Source organism: Pristiophorus japonicus, unplaced genomic scaffold (genome assembly GCF_044704955.1).
Source record: "Pristiophorus japonicus isolate sPriJap1 unplaced genomic scaffold, sPriJap1.hap1 HAP1_SCAFFOLD_160, whole genome shotgun sequence".
Taxonomy (NCBI): domain Eukaryota; kingdom Metazoa; phylum Chordata; class Chondrichthyes; family Pristiophoridae; genus Pristiophorus; species Pristiophorus japonicus.
Window position 1 is genome coordinate 1437588 of NW_027251278.1, and position 27802 is coordinate 1465389.

Below are 27802 nucleotides of genomic sequence, written 5' to 3' on the forward strand. Positions count from 1 at the left end.
TCCCCAGGCCCCTCCCCCAACCCACGTGTCCCCTCCCCAGGCCCCTCCTCCAACCCACGTGTCCCCTCCCCCAACACACGTGTTCCCTCCCCAGGCCCCTCCCCCAACCCACGTGTTCCCTCCCCAGGCCCCTCCCCCAACCCACGTGTTCCCTCCCCAGGCCCCTCCTCCAACCCACGTGTTCCCTCCCCAGGCCCCTCCTCCAACCCACGTGTTCCCTCCCCAGGCCCCTCCCCAACCCACGTGCTCCCTATCCCAGGCCCCTCCCCAAACCACGTGTTCCCTCCCCAGGCCCCTCCTCCCACCCACGTGCTCCCTCCCCAGGCCCCTCCCCCCAGCACCACGTGCTCCCTCCCCAGGCCCCTCCCCCGGCACCACGTGTCCCCTCCCCAGGCCCCTCCCCCGGCATCACGTGCTCCCTCCCCGGGGCTGCCCTGGGGGACAGTCAGAGTGAGCAGGGGCCACCTTTTCCTCACCCAATGGCTCTTATCCGGGGGGCCCACTCCGGGGGTTCCGGGGTTGCTAGGGCCGCCTCTGACGTTGCTCCCGGTGACGTGCGCTGATTGGTGGCTGCGTTTCGACGGCATGTACTTCCGGTTCGTGCTGCTTCTACTTCCGGGGTTTCTGGTGGCCGGGAATCGAGGTCAGTACCGACCCTCCCTCAGTACCGACCCTCCCTCAGTACCGACCCTCCTCCCTCAGTACCGACCCTCCCTCAGTACCGACCCTCCCTCAGTACCGACCCTCCGACCCTCCCTCAGTACCGACCCTCCGACCCTCCCTCAGTACCGACCCTCCCTCAGTACCGACCCTCCGACACTCCCTCAGTACCGACCCTCCCTCAGTACCGACCCTCCCTCAGTACCGACCCTCCCTCAGTACCGACCCTCCGACCCTCCCTCAGTACCGACCCTCCCTCAGTACCGACCCTCCGACACTCCCTCAGTACCGACCCTCCCTCAGTACCGACCCTCCCTCAGTACCGACCCTCCGACACTCCCTCAGTACCGACCCTCCGACCCTCCCTCAGTACCGACCCTCCCTCAGTACCGACCCTCCCTCAGTACCGACCCTCCCTCAGTACCGACCCTCCGACACTCCCTCAGTACCGACCCTCCCTCAGTACCGACCCTCCGACACTCCCTCAGTACCGACCCTCCCTCAGTACCGACCCTCCCTCAGTACCGACCCTCCCTCAGTACCGACCCTCCGACACTCCCTCAGTACCGACCCTCCGACCCTCCCTCAGTACCGACCCTCCCTCAGTACCGACCCTCCCTCAGTACCGACCCTCCCTCAGTACCGACCCTCCCTCAGTACCGACCCTCCCTCAGTACCGACCCTCCGACACTCCCTCAGTACCGACCCTCCGACACTCCCTCAGTACCGACCCTCCGACCCTCCCTCAGTACCGACCCTCCGACACTCCCTCAGTACCGACCCTCCGACCCTCCCTCAGTACCGACCCTCCCTCAGTACCGACCCTCCCTCAGTACTGACCCTCCTCCCTCAGTACCGACCCTCCGACACTCCCTCAGTACCGACCCTCCGACCCTCCCTCAGTACCGACCCTCCCTCAGTACCGACCCTTCCTCAGTACCGACCCTCCGACACTCCCTCAGTACCGACCCTCCGACACTCCCTCAGTACCGACCCTCCCTCAGTACCGACCCTCCCTCAGTACCGACCCTCCCTCAGTACCGACCCTCCCTCAGTACCGACCCTCCCTCAGTACCGACCCTCCCTCAGTACCGACCCTCCCTCAGTACCGACACTCCCTCAGTACCGACCCTCCCTCAGTACCGACCCTCCCTCAGTACCGACCCTCCCTCAGTACCGACCCTCCCTCAGTACCGACCCTCCCTCAGTACCGACCCTCCCTCAGTACCGACCCTCCCTCAGTACCGACCCTCCGACCCTCCCTCAGTACCGACCCTCCCACAGTACCGACACTCCCTCAGTACCGACCCTCCCTCAGTACCGACCCTCCGACACTCCCTCAGTACCGACCCTCCGACCCTCCCTCAGTACCGACCCTCCCTCAGTACCGACCCTCCCTCAGTACCGACCCTCCGACCCTCCCTCAGTACCGACCCTCCCTCAGTACCGACCCTCCCTCAGTACCGACCCTCCCTCAGTACCGACACTCCCTCAGTACCGACCCTCCGACCCTCCCTCAGTACCGACCCTCCCTCAGTACCGACCCTCCGACACTCCCTCAGTACCGACCCTCCCTCAGTACCGACCCTCCGACCCTCCCTCAGTACCGACCCTCCGACACTCCCTCAGTACCGACCCTCCGACCCTCCCTCAGTACTGACCCTCCTCCCTCAGTACCGACCCTCCGACACTCCCTCAGTACCGACCCTCCCTCAGTACCGACCCTCCGACCCTCCCTCAGTACCGACCCTCCCTCAGTACCGACCCTCCCTCAGTACCGACCCTCCGACACTCCCTCAGTACCGACCCTCCGACCCTCCCTCAGTACCGACCCTCCGACACTCCCTCAGTACCGACCCTCCCTCAGTACCGATCCTCCGACCCTCCCTCAGTACCGACCCTCCCTCAGTACCGACCCTCCCTCAGTACCGACCCTCCCTCAGTACCGACCCTCCCTCAGTACCGACCCTCCCTCAGTACCGACCCTCCCTCAGTACCGACCCTCCCTCAGTACCGACCCTCCCTCAGTACCGACCCTCCGACCCTCCCTCAGTACTGACCCTCCCTCAGTACCGACACTCCCTCAGTACTGACCCTCCCTCAGTACCGACACTCCCTCAGTACCGACCCTCCCTCAGTACCGACCCTCCCTCAGTACCGACCCTCCGACCCTCCCTCAGTACCGACCCTCCCTCAGTACCGACCCTCCCTCAGTACTGACCCTCCCTCAGTACCGACCCTCCGACCCTCCCTCAGTACCGACCCTCCCTCAGTACCGACCCTCCCTCAGTACCGACCCTCCCTCAGTACTGACCCTCCCTCAGTACCGACCCTCCGACCCTCCCTCAGTACCGACCCTCCCTCAGTACCGACCCTCCCTCAGTACCGACCCTCCCTCAGTACCGACCCTCCCTCAGTACCGACCCTCCGACCCTCCCTCAGTACCGACCCTCCCTCAGTACCGACCCTCTGACCCTCCCTCAGTACCGACCCTCTGACCCTCCCTCAGTACCGACCCTCCCTCAGTACCGACCCTCCCTCAGTACCGACCCTCCCTCAGTACCGACCCTCCCTCAGTACCGACCCTCCCTCAGTACCGACCCTCCCTCAGTACCGACCCTCCCTCAGTACCGACCCTCCCTCAGTACCGACCCTCCCTCAGTACCGACCCTCCCTCAGTACCGACCCTCCCTCAGTACCGACCCTCCCTCAGTACCGACCCTCCCTCAGTACCGACCCTCCCTCAGTACCGACCCTCCCTCAGTACCGACCCTCCCTCAGTACCGACGCTCCGACCCTCCCTCAGTACCGACCCTCCCTCAGTACCGACCCTCCCTCAGTACCGACCCTCCCTCAGTACCGACCCTCCCTCAGTACCGACCCTCCCTCAGTACCGACCCTCCCTCAGTACCGACCCTCCGACCCTCCCTCAGTACCGACCCTCCGACCCTCCCTCAGTACCGACCCTCCCTCAGTACCGACCCTCCGACCCTCCCTCAGTACCGACCCTCCGACACTCCCTCAGTACCGACCCTCCGACCCTCCCTCAGTACCGACCCTCCCTCAGTACCGACCCTCCGACCCTCCCTCAGTACCGACCCTCCCTCAGTACCGACACTCCCTCAGTACCGACCCTCCCTCAGTACCGACCCTCCGACACTCCCTCAGTACCGACCCTCCGACACTCCCTCAGTACCGACCCTCCGACCCTCCCTCAGTACCGACACTCCGACCCTCCCTCAGTACCGACCCTCCCTCAGTACCGACCCTCCGACACTCCCTCAGTACCGACCCTCCGACCCTCCCTCAGTACCGACCCTCCGACCCTCCCTCAGTACCGACCCTCCGACCCTCCCTCAGTACCGACCCTCCGACCCTCCCTCAGTACCGACCCTCCCTCAGTACCGACCCTCTGACCCTCCCTCAGTACCGACCCTCCCTCAGTACCGACCCTCCCTCAGTACCGACCCTCCCTCAGTACTGACCCTCCCTCAGTACCGACCCTCCGACCCTCCCTCAGTACCGACCCTCCCTCAGTACTGACCCTCCCTCAGTACCGACCCTCCGACCCTCCCTCAGTACCGACCCTCCCTCAGTACCGACCCTCCCTCAGTACCGACCCTCCGACCCTCCCTCAGTACCGACCCTCCGACCCTCCCTCAGTACCGACCCTCCCTCAGTACCGACCCTCCGACCCTCCCTCAGTACCGACCCTCCGACCCTCCCTCAGTACCGACCCTCCCTCAGTACCGACCCTCCCTCAGTACCGACCCTCCCTCAGTACCGACCCTCCCTCAGTACCGACCCTCCCTCAGTACCGACCCTCCCTCAGTACCGACCCTCCCTCAGTACCGACCCTCCCTCAGTACCGACCCTCCCTCAGTACCGACACTCCCTCAGTACCGACCCTCCGACCCTCCCTCAGTACCGACCCTCCCTCAGTACCGACACTCCCTCAGTACCGACCCTCCCTCAGTACCGACCCTCCCTCAGTACCGACCCTCCCTCAGTACCGACCCTCCGACCCTCCCTCAGTACCGACCCTCCCTCAGTACCGACACTCCCTCAGTACCGACCCTCCCTCAGTACCGACCCTCCGACACTCCCTCAGTACCGACCCTCCGACACTCCCTCAGTACCGACCCTCCGACCCTCCCTCAGTACCGACCCTCCGACACTCCCTCAGTACCGACCCTCCGACCCTCCCTCAGTACCGACCCTCCCTCAGTACCGACCCTCCCTCAGTACTGACCCTCCTCCCTCAGTACCGACCCTCCGACACTCCCTCAGTACCGACCCTCCCTCAGTACCGACCCTCCGACCCTCCCTCAGTACCGACCCTCCCTCAGTACCGACCCTTCCTCAGTACCGACCCTCCGACACTCCCTCAGTACCGACCCTCCGACCCTCCCTCAGTACCGACCCTCCGACACTCCCTCAGTACCGACCCTCCCTCAGTACCGACCCTCCCTCAGTACCGACCCTCCCTCAGTACCGACCCTCCCTCAGTACCGACCCTCCCTCAGTACCGACCCTCCCTCAGTACCGACCCTCCCTCAGTACCGACCCTCCCTCAGTACCGACCCTCCCTCAGTACCGACCCTCCCTCAGTACCGACCCTCCCTCAGTACCGACCCTCCCTCAGTACCGACCCTCCCTCAGTACCGACCCTCCCTCAGTACCGACCCTCCCTCAGTACCGACCCTCCCTCAGTACCGACCCTCCCTCAGTACCGACCCTCCCTCAGTACCGACCCTCCCTCAGTACCGACCCTCCCTCAGTACCGACCCTCCCTCAGTACCGACCCTCCCTCAGTACCGACCCTCCCTCAGTACCGACCCTCCCTCAGTACCGACCCTCCAGTACCGACCCTCCGACCCTCCCTCAGTACCGACCCTCCCACAGTACCGACACTCCCTCAGTACCGACCCTCCCTCAGTACCGACCCTCCGACACTCCCTCAGTACCGACCCTCCGACCCTCCCTCAGTACCGACCCTCCCTCAGTACCGACCCTCCGACCCTCCCTCAGTACCGACCCTCCCTCAGTACCGACCCTCCCTCAGTACCGACCCTCCCTCAGTACCGACACTCCCTCAGTACCGACCCTCCGACCCTCCCTCAGTACCGACCCTCCCTCAGTACCGACCCTCCGACACTCCCTCAGTACCGACCCTCCCTCAGTACCGACCCTCCGACACTCCCTCAGTACCGACCCTCCGACCCTCCCTCAGTACCGACCCTCCGACACTCCCTCAGTACCGACCCTCCGACCCTCCCTCAGTACTGACCCTCCTCCCTCAGTACCGACCCTCCGACACTCCCTCAGTACCGACCCTCCCTCAGTACCGACCCTCCGACCCTCCCTCAGTACCGACCCTCCCTCAGTACCGACCCTCCCTCAGTACCGACCCTCCGACACTCCCTCAGTACCGACCCTCCGACCCTCCCTCAGTACCGACCCTCCGACACTCCCTCAGTACCGACCCTCCCTCAGTACCGATCCTCCGACCCTCCCTCAGTACCGACCCTCCCTCAGTACCGACCCTCCCTCAGTACCGACCCTCCCTCAGTACCGACCCTCCCTCAGTACCGACCCTCCCTCAGTACCGACCCTCCCTCAGTACCGACCCTCCCTCAGTACCGACCCTCCGACCCTCCCTCAGTACTGACCCTCCCTCAGTACCGACACTCCCTCAGTACTGACCCTCCCTCAGTACCGACACTCCCTCAGTACCGACCCTCCCTCAGTACCGACCCTCCCTCAGTACCGACCCTCCCTCAGTACCGACCCTCTGACACTCCCTCAGTACCGACCCTCCGACACTCCCTCAGTACCGACCCTCCGACACTCCCTCAGTACCGACCCTCCGACCCTCCCTCAGTACCGACCCTCCGACACTCCCTCAGTACCGACCCTCCCTCAGTACCGACCCTCCGACCCTCCCTCAGTACCGACCCTCCCTCAGTACCGACCCTCCCTCAGTACCGACCCTCTGACACTCCCTCAGTACCGACACTCCCTCAGTACCGACCCTCCGACACTCCCTCAGTACCGACACTCCCTCAGTACTGACCCTACCTCAGTACCGACCCTCCGACACTCCCTCAGTACCGATACTCCCTCAGTACCGACACTCCCTCAGTACCGACCCTCCGACCCTCCCTCAGTACCGACCCTCCCTCAGTACCGACCCTCCCTCAGTACCGACCCTCCCTCAGTACCGACACTCCCTCAGTACCGACCCTCCCTCAGTACCGACACTCCCTCAGTACTGACCCTCCGACCCTCCCTCAGTACCGACCCTCCCTCAGTACCGACACTCCCTCAGTACTGACCCTCCGACCCTCCCTCAGTACCGACCTCCCTAAGTTCCGACCCTCCCTCAGTACCGACCCTCCCTCAGTACCGACCCTCCCTCAGTACTGACCCTCCTCCCTCAGTACCGACCCTCCGACCCTCCCTCAGTACCGACCCTCCCTCAGTACCGACCCTCCCTCAGTACCGACACTCCCTCAGTACCGACCCTCCCTCAGTAGCGACACTCCCTCAATACCGACACTCCCTCAGTACCGACACTCCGACACTCCCTCAGTACCGATACTCCCTCAGTACCGACACTCCCTCAGTACCGACCCTCCGACCCTCCCTCAGTACCGACCCTCCCTCAGTACCGACCCTCCCTCAGTACCGACCCTCCGACCCTCCCTCAGTACCGACCCTCCCTCAGTACCGACCCTCCCTCAGTACCGACCCTCCGACACTCCCTCAGTACCGACCCTCCCTCAGTACCGACCCTCCCTCAGTACCGACCCTCCCTCAGTACCGACCCTCCCTCAGTACCGACCCTCCCTCAGTACCGACCCTCCCTCAGTACCGACCCTCCCTCAGTACCGACCCTCCCTCAGTACCGACCCTCCCTCAGTACCGACCCTCCCTCAGTACCGACCCTCCCTCAGTACCGACCCTCCCTCAGTACCGACACTCCCTCAGTACTGACCCTCCCGCTCTGCCTCTCCCACAGCAGACGATGGCCCGCGGGAAGCGAGTCGCCGCGCGGGACGAGGTGACGGAGCCGGAGCCGGAGGAGAGCACGGGCGGCGGAGGCGAAACCGCGGGGAATGCCGGTCGCGGGGCGAGCGAGGTCCCAGACAGCGATTCGGGAGAGAGCGAGGCTTCCGACGGAGAGGGCGATAGCGGCTCGGCGGGCGACAGCCACTCGGCGGACTCTGACTCTGCGAAGGCGGACGAGGGTCAGAGCGCCCGCTCGCTCAAGGAAGGTGAGTGTCCGTGTGGAGCAGTGTTGGAGCCACAGTCCAAATATTCACCTCCTCCCGTCACCGCAGTCCCCGATACTCCGCAGTTACTCAATCATCTCAGGAAGGCTGACGGGAAACCTGATCCAGGGCTTTACAATTATCCCGGGGTTTGATAGAGTCGATACAGAAATACAATGCTTCCACTTGTGGGCAAGACCAGAACTGTGGGCCAGAAATACCACATCGTCACTAAAACAGGAAAAGGGAATATTATTTGAATGGGGAGAAATTACAACATGCTGCGGTGCAGAGGGACCTGGGGGTCCTTGTGCATGAAACTCTTTTTGGGAGTAAACAAAAAACATTAAACCGTGCCCCCCGATCTGGGGGAAACACCAAACATTTACAGGCCCTTTTATTTTTTTGTGGTTTTTTTTTTTGGGCACAAAAACATATTTTTTCTCCAAGTGCCCCCTATAAAAGGGGAGGGGGACACTAAAAGCACCGGCAATTAAAAATAAATTAAACTTTAAAATGTAAAATCAAATTAAAATTTGGTTGCCGGGGGTGATGATGCACTCCAGTCCCTCCGGTGCCCACCTCTCGCGGAAGGCCGCGAGCGTACCGGTGGACACCGCGTGCTCCATCTCCAAGCACACCCTGGACCGGATGTAAGAGCGGAAGAGAGACAGGCAGTCAGGCTGAACGACCCCCTCGACCGCCCGCTGCCTGGACCGGCTGATGGCACACTTGGCCGTGCCCAGGAGCAGTCCTACGAGGAGGCCCTCGGACCTACCCGCTCCCCTCCGCACAGGGTGCCCGAAGATCAGGAGTGTGGGACTGAAGTGCAGCCAGCATGAATCCCAAAAAGTTAGTTTGCAGGTGCAGCAGGTAATCAGGAAGGCGAATGGAATGTTGGCCTTCATTGCGAGAGGGATGGAGTACAAAAGCAGGGAGGTCCTGCTGCAACTGTACAGGGTATTGGTGAGGCCGCACCTGGAGTACTGCGTGCAGTTTTGGTCACCTTACTTAAGGAAGGATATACTGGCTTTGGAGGGGGTACAGAGACGATTCACTAGGCTGATTCCGGAGATGAGGGGGTTACCTTATGATGATAGATTGAGTAGACTGGGTCTTTACTCGTTGGAGTTCAGAAGGATGAGGGGTGATCTTATCGAAACATTTAAAATAATGAAAGGGATAGACAAGATAGAGGCAGAGAGGTTGTTTCCACTGGTCGGGGAGACTAGAACTAGGGGGCACAGCCTCAAAATACGGAGGAGCCAATTTAAAACCAAGTTGAGAAGTAATTTCTTCTCCCAGAGGGTTGTGAATCTGTGGAATTCTCTGCCCAAGGAAGCAGTTGAGGCTAGCTCACTGAATGTATTCAAATCACAGATAGATAGATTTTTAACCAATAAGGGAATTAAGGGTTATGGGGAGCGGGCGGGTAAGTGGAGCTGAGTCCACGGCCAGATCAGCCATGATCTTGTTGAATGGCGGAGCAGGCTCGAGGGGCTAGATGGCCTACTCCTGTTCCTAATTCTTATGTTCTTATGTGCTATGTTTGAATAAATCCAATCAGGAATTCAGTGAATTCTTTACTCAGAGAGTGCTGAGAATGTGGGGCATAATCTTAGAATAAGGGGCCGCCCATTTAAAACTGAGATGAGGAGGAATTTCTTCTCTCTGAGGGTTGTAAATCTGTGGAATTCGCTGCCTCAGAGAGCTGTGGAAGCTGGGACATTGAATATATTTAAGACAGAGATAGACAGTTTCTTAACCGATAAGTGGTTCTGGGGAGTGGGCGGGAAAGTGGAGCTGAGTCCATGATCGGATCAGCCATGATCGTATTAAATGGCGGAGCAGGCTCGAGGGGCCGTATTAACATGTATCTTATGTTAATGTGCAACTCACTGCCACAGGGAGTGGTTGAGGCGAATGGTATTGAGGCATTTAAGGGGAGGCTCGCTGAGCATATCTGGGGCAAAGGTATAACAGGATGAGGTGAGATACAGAGGGTGGGAGGAGACTCACGGTGATAAACACCGCATGGACCACTTGAGCCGAATGGCCTGTTCCTGTGTTATAAATACTGTGTTCACCTAGCAATCAATCTCTTATCAATCAATGCGTCGACAACATAGAATCATCAAAATTTATGGCATGGAATGAGTCCATTGGATCCATCGTGTCTGCGCCGGCCGACAAAGAGCTATTCAACCTGATCCCACTTTCCAGCTCTGGGTCCGTAGCCCTGTAGGTTACGGCTCTTTAAGTGCACATCCAAGTATTTTTTCAATGTGATGAGGGTTTCTGCCTCTACCACCCTCTCGGGCAGGGCCAGACGTGAGGCGAGGAAAGACGCCAGTGGCGGATAGCTCTGGGAACCTGTTCCTCCCCAGCACGCTGCACTCACCACATCATCTCTCAAACTACTGGTATACTGGATCCCCAAATGTTCTCCTGTGCCACAGTCAGACCTCCGTGACGGAACGCTGCTCCCTTTCAGTGCCTGCGGACCCACACCCCAGCAAGGGTTACTCAGCACTTTCACAGGGTGGGGAGGGGGGAAAGGTGAATCGAGACTGGGTTTAAGGGGCTAAACATTCCATGTCATATCTGCCACGTTTATTTTCTTTGGCTTTTTAATCACTGGTGGCAGCTCCTAACTCAAACCTCCACTTCCATACACAGAAACATAGAAAATAGGTGCAGGAGTAGGCCATTCGGCCCTTCGAGCCTGCACCGCCATTCAGTGTGATCATGGCTGATCATTCACCTCAGTACCCCTTTCCTGCTTTCTCTCGATACCCTTTGATCCCTTTAGCCGTAAAGGCCATATCTAACTCCCTCTTGAATATATCAAATGAACTGGCATCAACAACTCTCTGTGGTTGAGAATTCCACAGGTTAACAACTCTCTGGGTGAAGAAGTTTCTCCTCATCTCGGTCCTAAATGGCTTACCCCTTATCCTCAGACTGTGACCCCTGGTTCTGGACTTCCCCAACATGAGTGGGTGTGGTAACCGAGTCATTCAGGTGCTGGACAGTGGTCGTGAGTGAGGGTGCAAAGGGCCTGCCAAGGGGTAAGTGAGTGGGCAATCGAGTGGCAGATCGACTATAATGTGGGTAACTGTGAGGTTATTCACTTTGGTAGGAAGAATGGAAAAGTGGATATTTTTTAGCAGGTGAGAGAGACCAGTAAATGTTGGTCTTCAGAGGGAATCGGAGCTCCTTGTGCACACATCAAAGAACAGAAGAAATAGGAGCAGGAGTAGGCCATACGGCCCCTCGAGCCTGCTCCGCCATTTAATACGATCATGGCTGATCCGATCATGGACTCAGCTCCACTTCCCTGCCCACTCCCATAACCCCTCATTACCTGATCAGTTAAGAAACTGTCTACCTCTGTCTTAAATATATTCAACGTCCCGGCCTCCACAGATCTTTCAGGCAGCGAATTCCACAGATTTACAACCCTCTGAGAGAAGAAATTTCTCCTCATCTCAGTTTTACCATCTATATTAATGACTTGGAAGAAGGGATCGAGTGTAACGTAGCCAAGTTTGGTGACGATACAAAGATGGGAGGAAAATCAATGTGTGAGGAGGACACAAAAAATCTGCAAAAGGACATAGACAGGCTAAGTGAGTGGGCAAAAATTTAGCAGATGGAGTATAATGTTGGAAATTATGAGGTCATGCACTTTGGCAGAAAAAATCAAAGAACAAGTTATTATTTAAATGGAGAAAGATTGCAAAGTGCTGCAGTACAGCGGGACCTGGGGTACTTGTGCATGAAACACACAAGGATAGTCTGCAGGTACAGCAAGTGATCAGGAAGGCCAATGGAATCTTGGCATTTATTGCAAAGGGGATGGAGTATAAAAGCAGGGAAGTCTTACTACAGTTATACAGGGTATTGGTGAGGCCACACCTGGAGTACTGCATGCAGTTTTGGTTTCCATATTTACGAAAGGATATACTTGCTTTGGAGGCAGTTCAGAGAAGGTTCACTCGGTTGATTCCGGGGATGAGGGGGTTGACTTATGAGGAAAGGTTGAGTAGGTTGGGCCTCTACTCATTGGAATTCAGGTGATCTTATTGACACGTATAAAATTATGAGGGGGCTTGACGAGGTGGATGCAGAGAGGATGTTTCCACTGATGGGTAGACTAGAACTAGGGGGCATAATCTTAGAATAAGGGGCCGCCCATTTAAAACAGAGACGAGGAATTTGCTGTCTCAGAGAGCTGTGGAAACATCGAAACATAGACAAAATAGGTGCAGGAGTAGGCCATTCGGCCCATTGAGCCTGCAACACCATTCAATAAGATCATGGCTGATCATTCACCTCAGTACCCCTTTCCCGCTTTCTCTCCATACCCCTTGATCCCTTTAGCCGTAAGGGCCATATCTAACTCCCTCTTGAATATATCCAATGAACTGGCATCAATGACTCTCTGCGGCAGGGAATTCCACAGGTTAACAACTCTCTGAGTTAAGAAGTTCCTCCTCATCTCGGTCCTAAATGGCCTACCCCTTATCCTAAGACTGTGTCCCCTGGTTCTGGACTTCCTCAACATCGGGAACGTTCTTCCTGCATCTAACCTGTCCCATCCTGTCAGAATCTTATACGTTTCTATGAGATCCCCTCTCATCGTTCTAAACTCCAGTGTATAAAGGCCCAGTTGATCCAGCCTCTCCTCATATGTCAGTCCAGACGTCCCTGGAATCAGTCTGGTGAACCTTCGCTGCACTCTCTCTCAATAGCAAGAATGTCCTTCCGCAGATTAGGAGACCAAAACTGAACACAATATTCAAGATGAGGCCTCGCCAAGGCCCTGTACAATTGCAGTAACACCTCCTTGCTCTTGTACTCAAATCCCCTAGCTATGAAGGCCAACATACCATTTGCCGCCTTCACCGCCTGCTGTACCTGCATGCCAACTTTCAATGACTGATGAACCATGACACCCAGGTCTCGTTCCACCTCCCCTTTTCCTAATCTGCCACCATTCAGATAATATTCTGCCTTCATGTTTTTGCCACCAAAGTGGATAAGCTCACATTTATCCACATTATACTGCATCTGCCATGCATTTGCCCACTCACCTAACCTGTCCAAGTCACCCTGCAGTCTCCTAGCATCCTCCTCACAGCTCACACCGCCACCCAGTTTAGTGTCATCTGCAAACTTGGAGATATTACACTCAATTCCTTCATCCAAATCATTAATGTATATTGTAAATAGCTGGGGTCCCAGCACTGAGCCCTGCGGCACGCCACTAGGCACTGCTTCCCATTCCGAAAAGGACCGTTTATCCCAACTCTCTGCTTCCTGTTTGCCAACCATTTCTCTATCCATGTCAGTACATTACCCCCAATAACATGTGCTTTAATTTTGCACACCAATCTCTTATGTGGGACCTTGACGAAAGCCTTCTGAAAGTCCAAATACACCACATCCACTGGTTTTCCCTTGTCCACTCTACTAGTTACATCCTCAAAAAATTCCAGAAGATTTGTCGAGCATGATTTCCCTTTCGCAAATCCATGCTGACTTGGACCGATCCTGTCACTGCTTTCCAAATGTGCTGCTATTTCATCCTTAATAATTGATTCCAACATTTTCCCCACTATGGATGTCAGACTAATTACCCATTTTCTCTCTCCCTCCTTTTTTAAAAAGTGGTGTTACATTAGCTACCCTCCAGTCCATAGGAACTAATCCAGAGTCGATCGACTGTTGGAAAATGATCACCAATGCATCCAGTATTTCGAGGGCTACCTCCTTTAAGTACTCTGGGATGCAGAAAATCAGGCCCCGGGTATTTATCGGCCTTCAATCCCATCAATTTCCCCAACACAATTTCCCGCCTAACAAGGATATCCTTCAGTTCTTCCTTCTCACTCGACCCACTGTCCCCTAGTACATTCGGAAGGTTATTCGTGTCTTCCTTTGTGAAGACAAAACCGAAGTATTTGTTCAATTGGTCTGCCATTTCTTTGTTCCCCATTATTAATTCACCTGAGTCTGACTGCAAGGGACCTACGTTTGTCTTCACTAATCCTTTTCTCTTCACATATCTATAGAAGCTTTTGCAGTCAGTTTTTATGTTCCTGGCAAGCTTCCTCTCATACTCTATTTTCCCCCTCCTAATTAAACACTTTGTCTTCCTCTGCTGAATTCTAAATTTCTCCCAGTCCTCAGGTTTGCTGCTTTTTTTGGCCAATTTATGTGCCTCTTCCTTGGATTTAACACTATCTTTAATTTCCCTTGTTAGCCACGGTTGAGCCACCTTCCCCGTTTTATTTTACTCCAGACAGGGATGTACAATTGTTGAAGTTCATCCATTTGATCTTTAAATGTTTGCCATTGCCTATCCACCATCAACCCTTTAAGTATCATTTGCCAGTCTATTCTAGCCAATTCATGCCTCAAACCATCGAAGTTACCTTTCCTTAAGTTCAGGATCCTAGACTCTGAATTATCTGTGTCATTCCCCATCTTAATAAAGAATTCTACCATATTATGGTCACTCTTCCCCAAAGAGGCCTCGCACAAGATTGCTAATTAGTCCTTTCTCATTATACATCACCCAGTCTAGAATGGCCATCCCTCTAGTTGGTTCCTCGACATATTGATCTCGAAAACCATCCCTAATACACTCCAGGAAATCCTCCTCCACTGCATTGCTACCAGTTTGGTTTGCCCAATCAATATGTGGATTAAAGTCGCCCATGATAACTGCTGTACCTTTATTGCACGCATCCCGAATTTCTTGTTTGATGCTGTGCCCAAACTCACTACTACTGTTTGGTGGTCTCTACACAACTCCCGCGAGCGTTTTCTGCCCTTTGGTATTCCGTAGCTCCACCCATATCGATTCCACATCATCCAGGCTAATGTCCCTCCTTACTATTGCAATAATTTCCTCTTTAACCAGCAATGCCACCCCGCCTCTTTTTCCTCTCTGTCTATCCTTCCTAAATGTTGAATACCCCTGGATGTTGAGTTCCCAGCCTTGGTCACCCTGGAGCCATGTCTCTGTGATGCCAATTACATCATATCCATTAACTGCTATCTGCACAGTTAATTTGTCCACCTTATTCCGAATACTCCTCGCATTGAGGCACAGAGCCTTCAGGCTTGTCTTTTTAACACACCTTGCCCCTTTAGAATTTTGCTGTAATGTGGCCCTTTTTGTTTTTTGCTTTGGGTTTCTCTGCCCTCCACTTTTACGATTCTCCTTTCTATCTTTTGCCTCTATCTCCCTCTTGTTTCCCTCTGCCTCCCTGCATAGGTTCCCATCCCCCTGCCTGGAGGCTGGGACATTGAATACATTTAAGACAGAAATAGACAGTTTCTCAAACGATAAGGGGTTATGGAGAGCGGGCAAGGAAGTGGAGCTGAGTCCATGATCGAATCAACCATGATCGTATTAACTGGCGGAGCAGGCTCGAGGGGCCGTATGGCCGACTCCTGCTCCTATTTCTCATGTTGTATTCTCTCGAGTTTAGAAGAATGGGAGGTGATCTAATTGATGCATGCAAAATTCTTACAGGGCTCGATAGCGTAGATGCAGGGAGGATGTTTACCCCGGGCTGGGATCACAGTCTCAGAATAAGGGGTCGGCCATTTAGGACTGAGATGAGGAGAAATGTTTTCACTCAGAGGGTGGTGAATGTTTGGAATTCTCTGCCCCAGAGGTCTGTGGAGGCTCAGTCGTTGAGTATATTTAAGACCGAGAACGATAGATGTTTGGATATTAAGGAATATGGGGATGGGGCAGGAAAGTGGAGTTGAGATCGAAGATCAGCCTTGATCTCATTGAGTGGTGGAACAGGATCGAGGGGCCGATGGCCCACTTACTGCTCCTGTTTCCCATGGTCAAATCTAACCATGGCGAGTTAGGGATCTAATTTAATAAGCATAGAAACTAGGTTCAGGAGTAGGCCATTCGGCCCTTCGAGCCTGCACCACCATTCGATAAGATCATGGCTGATCATTCCCTCAGTACCCCTTTCCTGCTTTCTCTCCATACCCCTTGATCCCTTTGGCCGCAAGGGCCACAACTAACTTCCTTTTGAATATATCCAACGAGCTGGCCTCAACAACTTTCTGCGGTAGAGAAACTCTCTGAGTGAAGAAGTTTCTCCTCATCTCGGTCCTAAATGGCCCACCTCTTATCCTTAGACTATGACCCCAGCTTTTGGAACTACCCAGCAACGGGAACATTCTTCCTGCATCTAACCTGTTCAGTCCCGTCAGAATTTTACATGTTTCTATGAGATCCCCTCTCATTCATCTAAACTCCAGTGGATACAAGCCCAGTTGATCCAGTCTCTCCTCATAGGTCAGTCCTACCATCCCGGGAATCAGTCTGGTGAACCTTCGCTGAACTCCCTCAATAGCAAGAACGTCCGTCCTCAGATTAGGAGACCAAAACTGCACACGATATTCTCGGTGTGGCCTCACCAAGGCCCTATACAGCTGCAGTAAGACCTCCCTGCTCCTATACTCAAATCCCCTCGCTATGAAGGCCAACATACCATTTGCCGCCTTCACCACCTGCTGTACCTGCATGCCAACTTTCAATGACTGATGTACCATGACACCCAGGTCTTGTTGCACCTTCCCTTTTCCTAATCTGTCACCATTCAGATAATATTCTGTCTTCCTGTTTTTGCCACCAAAGTGGATAACCTCACATTTATCCACATTATACTGCATCTGCCGTGTATTTGCCCACTCCCCTAACCTGTCCAAGTCACCCTGAAGTCTCTTAGCGTCCTCCTCACAGCTCACACCGCCACCCAGTTTAGTGCCATCTGCAAACTTGGAGACATTACACTCAATTCCTTCATCTAAATCGTTAACATATATTGTAAAGAGCTGGGGTCCCAGCACCAAGCCCTGTGGCACCCCACTAGTCACTGCCTGCCATTCTGAAAAGGACCCGTTTATCTCGACACTCTGCTTCCTGTCTGCCAACCAGTTCTCTATCCACGTCAGTACATTACCCCCAATACCATGTGCTTTAAACCTGGTCCGCTTAACAAAAGCCAAACACTGCGGATGCTGGAAATCTGAAATAGAAACAGAGAACGCTGGAAATCTTAGTGGGTCAGGCAGCATCTGTGGCGAGAGAGCGCGAGTTAACGTTTCAGGTCGATGACCCTTCATCAGAAGTTAGAGCCTTCAGCTGCCTGGGCCCTAAACTCTGGAATTCCCTCCCTAAACCTCTCCGTCCCCCTCTCCTCCTTTTAATATGTTCCTTTAAACTGACTTCTTTCAGCTGCCCGAATATCTCCTTATGTGGCTCAGTATCAGATTTTGTTGTGAAGCACCTGGGGACATTAAAGGCCCTATATACCCGTCCTCCTGTCTTGCTCAGAGACATGAACCATGTACAGTAGACACCTCACGTCGCTGGAGAAATACCACCAACGATGTCTCTGCAAGATCCTGAAAATCCCCTGGGAGGGCAGACGCACCAACGTTAGCGTCCTCGACCAGGCCAACATCCCCAGCATCAAAGCACTGACCACACTCGATCAGCTCCGCTGGGCAGGCCACATTGTCCACATGCCTGACACGAGACTCCCAAAGCCAACGCTCTACTCAGAACTCCTACACGGCAAGTGAGCCCCAGGTGGGCAGAGTAAACGTTTCATGGACACCCTCAAAGCCTCCCTGATAAAATGCAACATCCCCACCGACACTTGGGAGTCCCTGGCCAAAGACCGCCCTAAGTGGAGGAAGTGAATCCGGGAGGGCGCTGAGCACCTCGAGTCTCATCGCCGAGAGCATGCAGAAACCTAGCGCAGGCAGCGGAAGGAACGTGCGGCAAACCAGTCCCACCCTCCCCTTCCCTCAACCACTGTCTGTCCCCTCTGTGACAGAGACTGTAATTCCCATATTGGACTGTTCAGTCACCTGAGAACTCACTTTAAGACTGGAAGCAAGTCTTCCTCGATTTCGAGAGCTGCCTGTGATGATGATAAATACAAGCTGTTGCCGGATCAGCTGGGTCTCTGTCCCCCGTCCTCATTTTAATGTCATTTACTGCTGGCTTCCTTTTCGAACCAGTCTTTCCGGTCAAAGACTTCTCTCTCCTCGAGTTCACTGAGGCCTACCGAACCTATGGTGACCATCGAGGGGTTTCGTCTGACCTGGGAGAGGCAGTCGGAAGCTCGGAGTGTCGGAGCATGCTCGGGCTCACGGGAACTCCGCTCTCTTTCTCCAGAACTTTCCACGCTGTCCTTCGAGGAGCTGCAGGAACTGCAGGGTAAAGTTGGGCTCAAGGCCTACAACCGGATGGCTTACGGCCCGGGGAACGGGGAGCGTGGAGAGAAGCGGAAACGGCCCCAGAGGAACAGGTAGGGGGTGCCGATGTCCTGGACAATCAGCCTCAGCTTTCATTGGTGGGTCACTGCCTCTGAGAGTCCGAGCTCATCACTGACCCTCGTCCCAAGACCATGTGGGGACTCACAGACCCCCCCCCCCCACCCCAACCGTGAGTAATCACAGACCTCCCCTCCCCCGTCCCATCACCGTGTTTAATCTCCGGCCCCACCATCCTGAGACGCAGTGTGAGCACCAATCTCTCTCTCTCTCTCTCTCGCTCTCTCCCAGGCCCATGGAGATGTCGACCAAGGAACGGGTGCCGTTTCTGCGGAAGGTGCTTCCTGTGAAGAAGCGGGTGAGTGGGGAGTTCTCTGGTGGGTAGAGCGGGGGGGGGGGGGAGGGGCAGGAAGGGGGGAGAGTGGGTGGGGGGGGGGTGTTCCTGCAGCTCCACAGGGGTGGCCTTTGAGGCCTTTGTGGATTGGATTGAACTCGGGTTGGCTGCCTCCCTGGGTCGAGTAGCCGTCTGTGGGTGTCACATGAAGGATGGCAATGGTATCAGCAGAGGGACAGGACAGGACGGGGCTCGGGCAGTGCGACTCAATGCTGGGGACGGGAGGGGCCTTGGGCCTCAGTGTTTGGTGGGGGGGGTGGCGAGGGGGCAGTGGGCCTCAGTACCCGGGTTGGGGGGGGAAAAGAGGGAGGGAGGGGCAGTGGGCCTCAGTCCCGAGGGGACAGTGGACCTCAGTGTTTGGGGGGGAGGGGCAATGGGTCTCAGTGCCGGGGGGGGGAGAGGGGTAGTGGGCCTCAGTGCCGAGGGGTCAGTGTGAGGGTGGGGGGGGAAGAGGGGCAGTGGGCCTCAGTGCCGAGGGGTCAGTGTGAGTGTGGGGGGGAAGAGGGGCAGTGGGTCTCAGTGCCGGGGGGGGGGAGGGGCAGTGGGCCTCAGTGTCGGGGAGGGCGGAGGGGCAGTTCCGAGCCCTCGCTGTGTGAAACCCACTTCCCTTCCTCCACAGGTGGTGCGCGACCCGCGGTTTGACGATTTGTCCGGAGAATACAATCCCGAGATCTTCGATAAAACCTACGCCTTCCTCACTGACGTCAGGAGTAAGGAGAAAGAGGTCAGTGAGCGGCCCCTGGCTCGCGGCGTGTCTGGGGGGGGAGGTGTCCTGGGGGTATGGGGGGGGAGGGGTCCCGGGGGTATGGGGGGGGGGAGGGGTCCCGGGGGTATGGGTGGGGAGGGGGTCTCCGGGGTATGGGGGGGAGGGGTCCCGGTGGTATGGGGGGGGAGGGGGTCATGGGGGGAGGGGTCACGGTGGTATGGGGGGAGGCGTCCTGGGGATATGGGGGGAGGGGTCCCGGGGTTATGGGGGGGGAGGGGTCCCTGGAGTATGGGGGGGGGGGAGGGGTCCCGGGGGTATGGGGGGGAGGGAGTCATGGGGGGAGTGGTCCCGGTGGTATGGGGGGAGGGGTCCTGGGGATACGGGGGGAGGGGTCCCGGGGGTATGGGGGGGGAGGGGTCCTGGGGGTATGGGGGGCGAGGTGTCCCGGAGGGAGGGGTCCCGGGGGTATGGCGGGGGAGGGGTCCCGGGGGTATGGAGAGGGAGGGGTCCCGGGGGTATTGGGGTGGAGGAATCCCGGGGGTATGGGGGGGGGGAGAGGTCCCGGGTGTATGGAGGGGGAGGGGTCCTGGGGATATGGGGGGGAGGGGTCCCGGGGGTATGGGGGGGGAGGGGTCCCGGGGGTATGGAGGGGGAGGGGTCCTGGGGATATGGGGGGAGGGGTCCCGGGGGTATGGGGGGGAGGTGTCCCGGAGGGAGGGGTCCCGGGGGTATGGCGGGGGAGGGGTCCCGGGGTTATGAAGGGGGAGGGGTCCCGGGGGTATTGGGGTGGAGGGATCCCGGGGGTATGGGGGGGGAGAGGTCCCGGGGGCATGGGGGGGAGGGGTCCCGGGGGCATGGGAGGGAGGTGTCCCGGAGGGAGGTGTCCCGGGGGTATGGCGGGGGAGGTGTCCCGGGGGTATGGAGGGGGAGGGGTCCAGGGGGTATGGAGGGGGAGTGGTCCCGGGGGTATGGGGGGGGAGGGGTCCCGGGGGCATGGGGGGGAGGCGTCCCGGGGGTATGGTGGGGGGGAAGGTGTCCCGGAGGGTGGGGTATGGCGGTGGAGGGGTCCCGGGGGTATGGAGGGGGAGGGGTCCTGGGGGTATGGGGCGGGAGGGGCCCCAGGGGTATGGGGGGGAGGGTTTCCGGGGGTATGGGGGGGGGGGGAGGTGTCCCCGGGATATGGCGGGTGAGGGGTCAAGGGGGTATGAAGGGGTAGGGGTCACGGGGGTATGGGGGGAGAGGTGTTCCAGGGGTATGGGGGTGGGAGGTGTCCTGGGGGAGGGGTTGGGGGGGGAGGGGTCTCGGAGGTATTGGGGGGAGAGGGTTCCCGGGGGTGTGGGGGGGAGGAGAGGGTTCCCGGGGGTGTGGGGGGAGGTGTCCCGGGGGTATGGGGGGGGAAAGGGGTCCCGATGGTATGGGGGGGAGAGGGGTCCCGGGGGTATGGGGGGGAGGGGGTCCCGGGGGTATGGGGGGGGAGGGGTCCCGGGGGTATGGGGGGGAGGGGACCCGGGGGAAATGCGGGGGAGGTGTCCCGGGGGTATGGGGGGGGGGGGGGGGTCCCGGGGGTATGGGGGGGAGGGGTCCCGGGGGTATGGGGGGGGGAGGGGACCCGGGGGTATTGGGGGGGAGGGGTCCCGGGGCAATGCGGGGGAGGGGTCCTGGGGGTATGGGGGAGGGGTCCCGGGGGTATGGGGAGGGGGAGGTGTCCCGGGCGTATGGGGGGGGAGGGGTCCCGGGGGTATGGGGGGAGGGGTCCCGGGGCAATGCGGGGAAGGGTTCCCGGGGGTATGCGGGGGATAGATGCCAGTGTTGTACTGGAACAGCTTGGCGAGAGGCGCGGCTGGTTCTGGAACACAAGTCTTCAGCACAACAGCCGGGATGTTGTTGGGGCCCAGAGCCGTTGCTGTATCCAGTGCACTCAGCCGTTTCCTGATATCACGTGGAGTGAGTCGAATTGGCTGAAGACTGGTTTCTGTGATGGTGAGGACCTCAGGAGGAGGCCGATATGGATCATCCACTCGGCACTTCTGGCTGAAGGTGGTTGCAAACACTTCAGCCTTGTCTTTTGCACTCACGTGCTGGGCTCCGCCATCACTGAGGATGGGGATATTCATGGAGCCTCCTCCTCCCGTTAGTTGTTTAATGGTCCACCATTCACGATGGATGTGGCAGGATTGCAGAGCTTTGATCTGACCTGTTGATTGTGGGATCGCTGAGCTCTGTCTATAACATGCTGTTTACCATGCATGTAGTCCTGTGTTACAGCTGCCCCAGGTTGGCACCTCATTTTTAGGTCTGCCTGGTGCTGCTCCTGGCACTTCTGCACTCCTCATTGAACCAGGGTTAGTCCCCTGGCTGGATGGTAATGGGAGAGTGAGGGATATGTCGGGCCATGAGGTTACAGATTGGGGTGGAATACAATTCTGCTGCTGTTGATGGCTCACAGGGCCTCATGGATGCCCAGTTTTGAGCTGCTAGATCTGTTCTGAATCTATCCCATTTAGCACGGTGGTAGTTCCACACAACACGATGGAGAGTGACCTCAGTGTGAAGCAGGACTTTGTCTCCACGATGACTGTGTGGTGATCACTGCTACCAATGCTGTCATGAACAGATACATCTGCGACAGGTAGATTGGTGAGGACGCGGTCAAGTAGGTTATTCCCTGGTGTTGGTTCTCTCACCACCTGCTGCAGGCCCAGTCTGGCAGCGATGTCCTTCAGGACTCAGCCAGCTCGGTCAGTAGTGGTCCTACTGAGCCACTCTTGGTGATGGACATTGAAGTCCCCCACCCAGAGTACATTCTGGGCCCTTGCTACTCTCAGTGCTTCTTCCAAATGGTGTTCAACATGGAGGAGAACTGGTTCATAGAATCAGAGACATTTACAGAACGGAAGGAGGCCATTTTGGCCCATCGTGTCCACGCCGGCCGACCAAGAGCTACCCAGCCTAATCCCACTTTCCAGCTCTCGGTCCGTAGCCCTGTAGGTTACGGCACTTCAAGTGCACATCCAAGTATTTTTTCAATTAAATTTCTGCCTCTACCACCCTTTCAGGCAGTGAGTTCCAGACCCCCACCACCCTCTGGGTGAAGAGATTTCCCCTCGTATCTCCGCTATACCTCCCCCCAATTACTTTAAATCTATGCCCCCTGGTTGTTGACCCCTCTGCCAGAGGAAACAGGTCCTTCCTAACCACTCTATCCAGGGAGGGCAGTAGGTGGTAACCAGCAGGAGGTTTCCTTGCCCAGGCTTGACCTGAAGCCATGAGACTTCATGGGGTCCGGAGTCAATGTTGAGGACCCCCAGGGCCACTCCCTCCCGACGGTATACCATATGCTGCCATCTCGGGTGGGACCAGACATACCCAGGGATGGTGATGGAGGAGTCTGGGACATTGGCTGAAAGATAGGATTCTGTGAGTATGACTATGTCGGGTTGTTGCTCTCCCAATTTTGGCACAAGTCCCCAGATGTTAGTTGGGAGAACTGTCACACAGGACTTTGCAGGGTCGACTGGGCTGGGTGTGCTGCTGTCATGTCCATATCCAGTGCCAAGGTCAATGCCGGGTGGTGCGTCCCGTTTTATTCTTCGTATTGTTTTCTTTCGTAGCGGTTTGTTACAACTGAGCGGCTCGCTGGGCCATTTCAGAGGGGCAACTAACAGTCAACCACACCTCTGTGGGTCTGGAGTCACATATAGGCCAGACCGGGTAAGGGCGGCAGATTTCCTTCCCGAAAGGGGCATTAGTGAACCAGATGGGTTTTTGCGACGATCCAGTAGTCTCATGGTCACCATTACTGATTCTAGCTTTTTATTTAAGATTTATTTAATTAACTGAATTTAACGGGGGTATGGGGGGGGCAGGGGTCCCGGGGGTATGGGGGGGGCAGGGGTCCTGGGGCTATGGGGGGCAGGGGTCCCGTGGGTATGGGGGGGCAGGGGTCCCATGGGTATGGGGGGGGCAGGGGTCCTGGGGCTATGGGGGGGCAGGGGTCCCGTGGGTATGGGGGGAGGGGCGGGGGTTCCGGGGGTATGGGAGGTGGAGCCCCGGGGATATGGGGGGCAGGTGGTCCCGGGGGTATGGGGGGGCAGGGGTCACGGGGGTATGGGGGGGCAGGGGTCCTGGGGGTATGGGGGGGCAGGGGTCCCGTGGGTATGGAGGGGCAGGGGTCCTGGGGGTATGGGGGGGCAGGGGTCCCGTGGGTATGGGGGGCAGGGGTCCTGGGGGTATGGGGTGGCAGGAGTCCAGGGGGTATGTTGGGGTCCCGTCGGTATGGGGGGAGGGGCGGGGGTTCCGGGGGAATGGGAGGTGGAGCCCCGGGGATATGGGGTGCAGGTGGTCCCGGGAGTATGGGGGTGCAGGGGTCCCGGGGGATATGGGGGACAGGGGGTCCCGGGGGTACGGGGGAGGGGGTCCCGGGGTATGGGACTGCCGTGGTGGGATTTGAACTGGTGTCTCGGGATCACTGGTCCAGGCCTCGGGATCACTGGTCCAGGCCTCGGGATGACTGGTCCCGGCCTCGGGATGACTGGTCCCGGCCTCGGGATGACTGGTCCCGGCCTCGGGATGACTGGTCCCGGCCTCGGGATGACTGGTCCCGGCCTCGGGATGACAGGTCCCGGCCTCGGGATGACTGGTCCAGGCCTCGGGATGACTGGTCCAGGCCTCGGGATGACTGGTCCAGGCCTCGGGATGACTGGTCCAGGCCTCGGGATGACTGGTCCAGGCCTCGGGATGACTGGTCCCGGCCTCGGGATGACTGGTCCAGGCCTCGGGATGACTGGTCCAGGCCTCGGGATGACTGGTCCAGGCCTCGGGATGACTGGTCCAGGCCTCGGGATGACTGGTCCAGGCCTCGGGATGACTGGTCCAGGCCTCGGGATCACTGGTCCCGGCCTCGGGATCACTGGTCCAGGTCTCGGGATCACTGGTCCAGGCCTCGGGATCACTGGTCCCGGCCTCGGGATCACTGGTCCAGTGACGTTATCACTGTGCTACCGTTGACATTAATCGCCCGGCCCTGAGGCGGAGGTGATGGGCCTCCTCCTTGATCTACAGCCCATGTGCTGTTGGTCAGTGCAGGTGCCGTCACTGCTGGAACACGGGAGTTCAGGGGATGCCTCACACTGCCTCCCTTTCACCGCAGGTTATTAAGAAGAAGTTGAAAAAGGTCAAGAACCCCAAAAGGAAAGAGCAACTCGAGTATCTTCTACACAGGATGGTGAGCGGGGGATGGGTAACGGAGGGGGATGGGAGACAGAGCGGGGGATGGTGGGACAGGGGCTCTGGGAATGGGAGACGGGTGGGGTGGATGGGGAGCGAGGGATGGGGGGGGGATGGTGAGCGGGGGATGGGTAACGGAGGGGGGATGGGAGACAGAGCGGGGGATGGTGGGACAGGGGCTCTGGGAATGGGAGACGGGTGGGGTGGATGGGGAGCGAGCGATGGGGGGGGATGGGGAGCGGGGGATGGGACAGGACGGGGAGAGGGGAATGGGAGACGGAGCGGGGGTTGGGTAACAGAGCGGGGGATGGGGCGGTACAAGGGGCAGCAGGAGGCCATATAGTTCTGAGGATGGGATGTGACCTCTTTGCAATAACTGGGAGGTGAAGAGAATAAAGGGAGAATTTACAACGCAACTTTTAAGACCTCGCAACATTCCAAACCGCTTTGCAGCTAAGGAAGTACTTTTTGATGTGTTGTCACTGTTGTAATGTTGGAAATACAGCAGGCAGTTTGTGCACAGCAAGCTCCCACAAACAGCAATGTGATAATGACCAGATAATCTGTTTGTGATGTTGGTTGAGGGTTTGTTAGATTTAGTACTCCCCTGCTCTAGTGCTTGTGTCCACCTGAGAGGGCAATTGGGTCCTTGGTTTAACATCTCATTTGAAAGACAGCACCTCCGACAGTGCGGAGCTCCCTCAGTACTGCCCCTCCGACAGTGCGGAGCTCCCTCAGCACTGCCCCTCCGACAGTGCGGCGCTCCCTCAGTACTGCCCCTCCGGCAGTGCGGCGCTCCCTCAGCACTGCCCCTCCGACAGTGCGGCGCTCCCTCAGTACTACCCCTCCGACAGTGAGGCGCTCCCTCAGTACTGCCCCTCCGACAGTGAGGCGCTCCCTCTGTACTGCCCGTCCAACACTGCAGCACTCCTTCAGCACTGCCCCTCCGACAGTGCAACGCTCCCTCAGCACTGCCCCTCCGACAGTGCAGCACTCCCTCAGTACTGCCCCTCCGACAGTGCAGTGCTCCCTCAGTACTGCCCCTCCGACAGTGTGGCGCTCCCTCAGCACTGCCCCTCTGACATTGCCCTGGGAGTGTGTGATGGGACAGTGTAGAGGGAGCTTTACTCTGTATCTAACCCGTGTTGTACCTGCCCTGGAAGTGTTTGATGGGACAGTGTAGAGGGAGCTTTACTCTGTATCTAACCCCATGCTGTACCTGCCCTGGGAATGTTTGATGGGACAGTGTAGAGGGAGCTTTACTCTGTATCTAACCCGTGCTGTACCTGCCCTGGGACTGTGTGATGGGACAGTGTAGAGGGAGCTTTACTCTGTATCTAACCACCTGTACCTGCCCTGGGAGTGTTTGATGGGACAGTGTAGAGGGAGCTTTACTCTGTATCTAACCCCGTGCTGTACCTGCCCTGGGAATGTTTGATGGGACAGTGTAGAGGGAGCTTTACTCTGTATCTAACCCCATGCTGTACCTGCCCTGGGAATGTTTGATGGGACAGTGTAGAGGGAGCTTTACTCTGTATCTAATCCCCTGTACCTGCCCTGGGAGTGTTTGATGGGACAGTGTAGATGGAGCTTTACTCTGTATCTAACCCCCTGTACCTGCCCTGGGAATGTTTGATGGGACAGTGTAGAGGGAGCTTAAACACCGTCATGGACTGATTGGGCCGAATGGCCTGTTTCTGTGCTGTGTGTCCTATATAATCGTATGTAAGGAAGTCTTTTGGCCAGAGGTCCCGGCACACAGGGTGCGTGACATGCCCCCGCATGTCAAACCCGTCAATAAATGTGCGACCATCACAGCGGCCCATAGCCTGACCTCTCAACACAGATGTTTCTCGTGTCGGTGAGGAACCTGGTGCGTTCATGGGGGATGGGAGGGGGTTGCGGTGGGGGATGTGGTCTCCTCCCGTGCGTCTCTCTGTCAGCGCAGTGTCTGCTGTGCCGTGTGGTTTACTGCAGGGTGCTGACCCCGCTCTGTCTGTCCTCCCAGATACACCAGGACGAGGCCCAGCTAAACAAACAACGGCAGCGGGAGCGACTGAAGGAGTTCAAACAGCAGCAGAGGGAGAGGGTGCAGCAGGGCAGCAAGCCCTACTTCCTCAAGAAATGTAAGTCCCACAGCGGCATGGGAGAGGGAAAAGATTCAGGCAGGATACAGTCCCACACACACTGACTCTCACTGGGGTACAGTCCCACACACACTGACTCTCACTGGGGTACAGTCCCACACACACTGACTCTCACTGGGGTACAGTCCCACACACACTGACTCTCACTGGGGTACAGTCCCACACACACTGACTCTCACTGGGGTACAGTCACACACACACTGACTCTCACTGGGGTACAGTCCCACACACACTGACTCTCACTGGGGTACAGTCCCACACACACTGACTCTCAATGGGGTACAGTCCCACACACACTGACTCTCACTGGGGTGCAGTCCCACACACACTGACTCTCATTGGGGTACAGTCACACACACACTGACTCTCACTGGGGTACAGTCCCACACACACTGACTCTCACTGGGGTACAGTCCCACACACACTGACTCTCACTGGGGTATAGTCCCCCACACACTGACTCTCACTGGGGTACAGTCCCACACACACTGACTCTCACTGGGGTACAGTCCCACACACACTGACTCTCACTGGGGTACAGTCCCACACACACTGACTCTCACTGGGGTACAGTCCCACACACACTGACTCTCACTGGGGTACAGTCCCACACACACTGACTCTCACTGGGGTACAGTCCCACACACACTGACTCTCACTGGGGTACGGGTCCCACACACACTGACTCTCACTGGGGTACAGTCCCACACACACTGACTCTCACTGGGGTACAGTTCTGCAGACACTAACTCTCACTGGGGTACAGTCCCACACACACTGACTCTCACTGGGGTACAGTTCTGCAGACACTGACTCTCACTGGGGTACAGTCCCACACACACTGACTCTCTCTGGGGTACAGTCCCACACACACTGACTCTCACTGGGGTACAGTCCCACACACACTAACTCTCACTGGGGTACAGTCCCACACACACTTACTCTCACTGGGGTACAGTCCCACACACACTGACTCTCACTGGGGTACAGTTCTGCAGACACTGACTCTCACTGGGGTACAGTCCCACACACACTAACTCTCACTGGGGTACAGTCC

General features: G+C 57.4%; 1 protein-coding gene across 1 annotated transcript in view; it reads left to right on the forward strand.

Annotated features, from left to right (window-relative positions):
• Positions 1-537: 537 nt before the first annotated feature.
• Positions 538-27802, forward strand: part of LOC139243089 (ribosomal RNA processing protein 36 homolog) — a 29514-nt gene continuing 2249 nt past the window's right edge. The window contains exons 1-7 of the mRNA XM_070870687.1: positions 538-643; positions 7685-7940; positions 18175-18307; positions 18564-18630; positions 19286-19390; positions 24522-24596; positions 26607-26724. Coding sequence (XP_070726788.1) covers positions 7691-7940; positions 18175-18307; positions 18564-18630; positions 19286-19390; positions 24522-24596; positions 26607-26724 — 748 coding nt within the window. The 5' untranslated portion in view covers positions 538-643; positions 7685-7690. The remainder of the gene's footprint in view (positions 644-7684; positions 7941-18174; positions 18308-18563; positions 18631-19285; positions 19391-24521; positions 24597-26606; positions 26725-27802) is intronic.